Source organism: Rhodnius prolixus, unplaced genomic scaffold (assembly GCF_049639745.1).
Source record: "Rhodnius prolixus isolate KJV_2025 unplaced genomic scaffold, Rpr scaffold_8, whole genome shotgun sequence".
Taxonomy (NCBI): Eukaryota; Metazoa; Arthropoda; class Insecta; order Hemiptera; family Reduviidae; genus Rhodnius; species Rhodnius prolixus.
The window spans coordinates 23,659,834-23,667,816 of NW_027411593.1; the positions used below are offsets into that span (position 1 = coordinate 23,659,834).

A 7,983-nucleotide genomic window follows, 5' to 3' on the forward strand; every position below is an offset into this window, starting at 1 on the left:
TGAAAGCGCCCTCTATTACAATCTACAAAACACTAATCAAGAGAATGAATTACCTAATACCAGCAGACCCCTGTCCACTGACAGCTTGTTGAAAGAAGATCACAAGTAAAGGCATTGAGAAAGGATTATTCTGGATAGTAAGACAAGAGAACTTTCCTACCATAAAGATGGCCAAGGTTTTAATGCTAACTTTTGCAGGAATTAGAAGAACAGTGCTAATTAGGAGGATTTTAAGGACCGTTTACAAAGGATAGGAAGGATTTTGGACTGGAGTGAATGGATTCATTGGTGGTTTGAACGACTAGTTGAACCCTAATGTTCTATTCCATTAGACCCAAATGTGGATGTTAGGAGCAAGTTAAAAGAATTAATTTTATGTTATGTCTGTAGTGAAGAAGTTTAATTTTTTAACAGAGTGTAAAACGTTTCGTTTCAATCTGCCGAAAGGGTACCGAATTCATGCATTTACTAAAAGCAAATATCACAAGGAACGTAGTTCAGTAAGTAAATGTTATTAATGCAAAGATCATCATTTAAGAATAATAAGAAACATTCAGACTCAGGATTAAGGAATCAATAAACTGAAATCAAATGAAGTATATGTGTTTTGAGGACGATAGATGCAACTTGAAATCATATTTCTGCTTTTGTTGGTACGAATATACGAGGGTCGTTTGAAAAATCCGTGCAAAGTCAGAGAGATAGCACTACTGGCGCGTATCGAGGTTATGTTTAGTTAGTAGCATCTCTTGGAAGAACACACACCAAGTTTCAGCCAGATCGGTCTATTTCTTTGTGTTTGGCATTCGTTTGAATCGAGGAAGTCGAGTGATTTTCAAAAAATGGACGAAAAAGAATTTCGTGTGTTGATTAAACACTACTTTATGAAAGGCAAAACGCCTCAGGAGACTAAAGAGAAGCTTGATAAACATTATGGTGACTCTGCACCTTCGATTAGAACAGTTTATAAGTGGTTTCAAAATTTTAGGAGTGGCCATATGGGCACAAGTGACGCTGAACGTTCTGGACGCCCTGTTGAGGTTACTACTCCAGAAATCATTGATAAAATCCATGATATGGTGATGGATGACAGAAGAGTGAAGGTGCGTGAGATTGCTAGTGCTGTGGGCATCTCGTATGAACGGGTACATAATATTTTGCATCAACATTTGGACATGACAAAGCTATACGCAAGATGGGTGCCGCGATTGCTCACGCTTGACCAAAAACGAAATCGTGTGAAGTGTTGCAAGGACGGTTTGCAGCTGTTCCAGAAGAATCCGCAGGACTTTAAGCGTCGTTTCGTCACTGTGGATGAAACATGGATACATCACTACACTCCTGAGACCAAAGAACAATCTAAACAATGGGTTACCAAGGGGGAATCTGCGCCAAAAAAGGCGAAGACCGTTCCTTCGGCCGGAAAGATTATGGCGACTGTCTTTTGGGATTCGCAGGGAATAATCCTCATCGACTATCTGGAAAAGGGTAAAACTATTACAGGTGCATATTATTCATCGTTATTGGACCGTTTGAAAACCGAGCTGCAAGAAAAACGCCCACGATTGGCCCACAAAAAAGTCCTTTTCCATCACGACAACGCACCAGCTCACACCTCAGCAGTTGTGGTCGAAAATTAATGGAAATAGGGTTCCAACTCGTTTCATATCCCCCTATTCTCCAGACTTGGCTCCCTCGGACTACTATTTGTTCCCCAATATGAAGAAATGGCTGGCGGGAAAAAGATTTTATTCAAACGAGGAGGTGATTGCAGAAACGAATGGCTATTTTTCAGACTTGGACAAATCCTATTATTCGGAAGGGATCAACAAACTAGAGCAGCGTTGGACGAAGTGTATAAGCCTAAAAGGAGACTATGTTGAAAAATAAAAAAGGTTTACCCCAAAAAATTAAGTAGTTTTTATTTTTGCACGGACTTTTCAAACGACCCTCGTAGATGGTAGAAGTGTTACTTCATACTTATCTATTATGGTAATTTACGACAGAACTAACTGATTCACAGATAAGTAAATAACGCGTCCACCGAAGTTCAGTATACATTGAAAATTATTTAAAAAAAGAAGATAAAATTAGAATAATCCTACAGGAATGATAGTTCCGTTATCTACCATGACAATAATTCATTAATATTGAAGAAATAAAAAATCGAGTGAATTTAAACCAGATTTTTCCGAATATATTTTTATCATAAAAATAATTATTTAGCCATCAGATTACAGATGATAAAACTTGTTTTTGTTTAGACACATTTGATATTTAATAAATTTGCTAGAAAATAGATGTGGCATATGTTTATTACTTCAGTTTTTTTCAGGCTTTTCCATCAATCGAAAAATTAATTTTCCCCTATAAAAATGTCTTGTATGAAAAACATGACCACACGGTCATTGTTCAGGATTTCAAGTACTAGTACTGGCCAAAAGGTAAGTTTTGAAAATAATTCAAAGAAATGTTTTAGATTAAAAGAATTTATGTAGATACATTTTGAATATATGTATGCATATTTTATTATAATATTTTTAATCCTTTGTCAAATAAATGAAACTAAATCTAGGCTTATTAAAAGTAATATTTAATAATTTATGGACACAATTTTTCTTTTTTACAGTCACATCGTTTGAATTACTCAAGGAACAATTCATACAATTGTAATGAATGGAGCACAGGGTCCCTTGTGCCCTTCTCAAAAGCGTGGTCGTCCCTTAGAGCGAGAATGGTAAATTTTTAGAATAGAATAGAATATAATAATTTTTATTTGTTTTCAGGGTACTACCCTATGCAAATGGAATTTGGTTAAATAAAATAAAATAATACCTTATTAAACATAAATAAAAACTTAAGTTGAAAACTAAAAATATACATTCTAATCGAATAAAAACAAAAATTTAGAAATCTAAAAAATTAGAAAAAAAAACATAATTATAAAATTATTTTTTATAAACTCAAAACAAAATTCCTCATTTTCTTACAAAATTAAATAAATTGGTAAATGTAAAGAATAGTTACCCGGGGGTGTGGCCTAATTCGAAGTGATTCTGATTCGCTGTTACTATAGAACCCGCCATATTCAAATATAAATATAAAACTATTTCTTTATTTTATATTTACATTTAAATCTGGCGGGTTATATGGTAACAGCGAATCAGAACTTCGAATTATTTATTTAAGATTGATAATTTTATTTAAACCCCCCATTATATGGGGGCTTTGCCCTCACACCCCCCTCCTAACCTACCTAATCACCCTCAATTTTTTTAATTTGAGTCACAAGATTCATTACAATAATTACAAAGAACAACACAAAAGAAACTTACCTTATTCTGTGGAGTCCTTTTCCTGAGGAGGGTATACTTGGCGAGGTCGAATAGCCTCGGCACCTCCAACCATACTTATCAATCGCACTATTTTTTTTTGTTATTTTCATATCACATCCACACTTTGGACATACATATCTCCTACTGATCAAACCAACATCCATACAAAATTTTAAAACATTCATTACTCCATCCCCACTCACACTACACTCATGCTTTAATTTAAAAAAAACTGCAAATTTAAAACGCTCATGCTCATAAAGTTACAAAAAAAAAAGGCACCTCAAATCACAAACAGGGCACTCGCGGGAACTGATAATACATTAAAAAGGAAGCAGTTACTATGCAGTAAGTGTACTGCGCATGCGCGCGAAACATAAGAGTTACGAAATTCGCACAATCCGAAACAGTTCATTGGCGGGAAGTAGTTTAAAAACTCAACGGTAAGTGCGTTGTACTGCGCATGCCCTAAAAATAAACAGGCCACACCATCGGGGAACTATTCTTTACATTAGCCAATAAATTATTTAATTTATCAATATCGGCTACATCTAATAGAGCTAGAACTTGAATATCTACATCTGAAATATTAGAGATGTATTTATTCAAGTATTTATCTCTATAAGATTGCAGCCTTATACATTTTAATAAATAGTGCTGTAAATCCTCTCTTTCGGGAATACTGCATATTGGGCAATTGGAGGTATCTGTTTGAAAACTGTTTCTGAAACCAGAAGAAGTGATTTGAAATAAACGAGGCTGACATAACCTCATTTGACTAATTAATTTATGCTTTATAATTGGCACCCTAAGAGACAAATATTGCTCACCCAGCGTTAGACTACTTATCTTTCTGAAGTCTGGATTATAGTTTGAATGCAGAACAGCGTTAATGTCTAAAGAAAATTTATTATTCCGAAATTTCAGAATGCTACTGCTGAATTCATCCCTAGATTGTGACATTTCGCTAGTATTTAGCAAGCTAACTACATCAATAGAATCCAATTTTCCTTTTAACTGAGTGTACCAATTAAATTTAACCACAGATATTCTATCATTACTGAGGGATTTTAAAATATTTAAACATATCTTTGGGAGGCGGTTACCATCCATTAGTTGAATTTTACACCACCATCTAACCATCTTTTTGGGCGCCACGGTAGCCGAGTGGGTTAAGAGGCGAGACCTGCAAAGCTAATATGCATTGTGGCACTGGGTTCGATTCCCGGTCTTAGGCCTTGGATTTTATTTAATGGTTAAATGAGAAATAGTAAAGTACGTTTGCTAGTCGCCTCCGTCCACGACACCTAGTAAATGGTAGTTGGACGTTAAGCCCCGCCTGAAAAAATAGGCGATTACTTTACTTTACTTTACTAACCATCTTTTTTAGAACCTCAGCATCTTTCTAGGAGCCTTAAGAGAAGTTTTATAGCGGTGGTTGATTTTCAGTAATTTCAGTCCAGTAAGAAGGTACCATCTGAGCCATTTGTGAAGTAAAAGTCCATGGTAATGGTCTTTTGGTATCAGGTTTATGTGAATAAGTGGGAGGATATTTGATGTAAAGAAAATGTAATTTACTTGCATTTAGACGCATTTATTTATTTTTCTCTACTTCTGAAATCTTCCGATGAGTGACTATAGTATCAGGCTTTGCATAAAGGTTAGCTGTACTACCAGCAAACGTACAGTGTCCATCGTCAGATTGTGGCGAGTATCAGCTGTGTAAATGGTGAATAGCAGGAATCCGAAGGACAAGCCTTCGATAATGCAGAAGATTAGGCTTAACATTCAGAAAGACAGTATCTGAGAACAATGTAATACACAGGGGTTGACCTTGAACTTACTCAGCAAGCCATCGTTCTAGACCCAATCAAAGTCTTTACTTTTTGTTTTTACTCTATTTATTTGATTTGATTTTATTTTTTATGTTTAAGCAAAAAGAATGTGAACCCAATGGACCACCGTTCACTAGTTTTAGTATTGTCAAACATCCTGAAGAAGGAGTAAATATTAGAAAGGTACATTCAAAACCACTAAGTCAATTGATGGAAGATAAACAATCCCAGATGAATGTCCAAAACAATTTAGTGTCTTTAGATCCTAACTCTTCAATGTGGCAACATACCTTCCAAACAGAACGTGTACCGCCTACTGAACAGAAGGAGGATTTCTGCAATAATATTCAGGCATTCTACAGAAAACGGTGCGATGAGGAGGAAACTAGTCCAGTCGGGCCAATAGATAGCAGAGTGACTGCAAACAAATCAATGGGAATATCCTTATATAGCCAAATTTCAAAGAGAAATCAAAGACAAAGACAAAATCGAGGAAATATGGATGCTTATACTATGAATCGACAAATGGACAATTTATCTCTTGATGAAGATTCATCTACTCACTCATATCCACAAGATTCAAAAAAGAAGCGCTCTATACCAGTAGAAAATGTTCAAGGTACGGTTAGCCAACCACTGTACCAAACTTTTGTACCAATGAGTAGAAAAGGAAAGGAAGAACCTTCAAATATACTAAAGTTAGCAGCCGAACGACTGCAACAGGAGAAACTAATGCAATCGCAGAAGCAAGGTGGAAGTCCAAGGCAGCGAATGGGTATACGTTCTCAGGCTGCAAGCAAATCTAAGAGCAAACGACGTCCAGATGAGGAAGAAGGTCAAGATGAATTAGGAAAGCACGATATGATGGGGTATTCTGTTTATGAAGGTGTTAATCGTAAAAGTCCGGTATTCAGCTCGTCTCACTGGACAGAAGAATCTGAAGCCACTGGGAAAGTTAGCCAACGCCATTACAAACATTCTGAAGAGTGTGATGAACGTAAAGGAGATAAGTATCCGCTAAAAGCTTCATCACAGTTTGTGGATAGCGACGATAGTGACTTTGCTGGTGTTTATAGCGCAGCCGCTCCTCCAGAACCTCTGTTCAAGCCTTCCTCTGGTATTGTCACTAACAAGATGAGATACTTTACTGATCATACAAATACAGGACGTGACTTGGCCAGAAATATATACCTTTGATCCCTTTAATTTGTATATTTTTTGAGGGGAAAATGTAAAAAAAAAATTTACATTGTTAACGTTTATAATAGAAAATAAATTGCACGTGATTAAACCCAATTTGCCTAATTGAAATTATTAAATTTAAGAATAACTTTGATAGCAAGTACTCAACCCAATTCAACAGAATAGAAGAACCATTGGGTAAAACTCTTATTGAAAGTCGCTTAGAAACTGAACAATAAAGTATTTCCTGAAGTCTTTCTTTTGGTAAAACAATTTTGGAAGACAATTGTTCTGATCCAGTGACTCCTCAGACACTGATGTCCTCCTCAGACAGCTGATGTCAGCTGATTAACTTGCAGCAGTTGTAAATTGTTCCGACTGTTGTAAGTTACAATTAAATAAGTAACCAAATGAAAAATTCTAAGCTACTTGAGAAACACCATTTTGATTAAGTACTGTCCAAATTAATTTATTAAATCCATCAACAACGTCTACTAACTCAAACAAAATAACCATTCTCTATTCTCACTTTATTCTGGCCCAGTAAAATTTGTTCCTTACCTTGCAAAAACCTTACATTCTTATTTATAACATAAGCGTTAATATTAATATTAATGAGTTATAATAATAATTCAGCGGGTTCGAATCCAGCTGCTGACCCTTAGATTTTCTCTTCCTCGGAGCTTCTTACAGCTCACTGCCCAGTGATGGACAGTGTTGCCTGTAACGAGAGAACACTGTCAGTGTTACAGTGAACTGGAAAATGCTCCGGGCGCCAATAACCTTAGATGTTGACGCGCCTTAAATCATTAAAAATAAATAAATAAAATAATAGTAATAATAATAATACCAGGGAAGGGATTAGCTAGAAGGGTTAGCGTACTGAACTCCCACGCGGAGGTCCCGCGGTGATGGACAGTATTGTCTGTAACGAGAGAACACTGTCCGGAGGCCGGCAGTGCATTGTAAAAAGCTCCGGGCGCTAATAACCTTAGATGTTGACGCGCCTTAAATCATTAAAGAAAAAAATAATACCTAGGCTCCACCCTACCTTGCTCAGCAAGGTGTAGAATGTGGAAGCCAGAAGGTCCCGTGCCGACCCAGCTCGAGTGGCCAAAAGATGAGAGGAGCACAAAATGAGTAGGGGCGCTAATGACTTCAGCAGTCGATGCGCCAAAAAAAATAATAATAAATTTGGCTGGAACACAATCTAAAATAGAAAGAATGTTGAGTTTCTGATTTTTTAATGCAACTGATCTATTTGAATAATTTTTAGTTTCACGTAATGATTGTATTATACAAGAAGAATTCACAAACCCATGCACTTTGGTCGTCCTATTTTAATCAATTATTCCAAACAGAATCTCCTTTATAACAGTTTCCGCCTCTCACCATTTTCCTTCTAAAGATTAATCAATCTAAATTTTCTGATTTAATGAAGACAATTTTATCACATGTTTGGAAATCATTATCGTTGTTTACTCCGACATTTATTGTTTGTTCTACTTCGGTTAAATAAAATAATAAATTTAAGTTAATGTTAAGGAAGAAAGGAAGTAAAGGAGCACAAAGAGAGAGAGGATGTGGAGCAGGATCCTCTAAACGTAGAGGGAAGAAAGGAAGGCCTTTAG

At 36.1% G+C, this 7,983-nt stretch overlaps 1 protein-coding gene across 1 annotated transcript; it reads left to right on the forward strand.

Annotated features, from left to right (window-relative positions):
* Positions 1-2,263: 2,263 nt before the first annotated feature.
* LOC141451040 (uncharacterized) lies at positions 2,264-6,466 on the forward strand. The gene is made up of 3 exons (XM_074122057.1): positions 2,264-2,444; positions 2,630-2,737; positions 5,270-6,466. Exons 1-3 carry the CDS (start codon positions 2,376-2,378, stop codon positions 6,365-6,367), a joined length of 1,275 nt encoding a protein of 424 aa, XP_073978158.1. The 5' UTR covers positions 2,264-2,375; the 3' UTR covers positions 6,368-6,466.
* Positions 6,467-7,983: the final 1,517 nt, after the last annotated feature.

Excerpts from the sequence above, each read along its gene's own strand:
- LOC141451040 (XM_074122057.1), top strand. The coding sequence starts at position 2,376 with ATGTCTTGTATGAAAAACATGACCACACGGTCATTGTTCAGGATTTCA. Across the intron at positions 2,445-2,629 it reads GTACTAGTACTGGCCAAAAG|TCACATCGTTTGAATTACTC; the intron begins GTAAGTTTTGAA and ends TCTTTTTTACAG. Across the intron at positions 2,738-5,269 it reads CGTCCCTTAGAGCGAGAATG|CAAAAAGAATGTGAACCCAA; the intron begins GTAAATTTTTAG and ends TTTATGTTTAAG.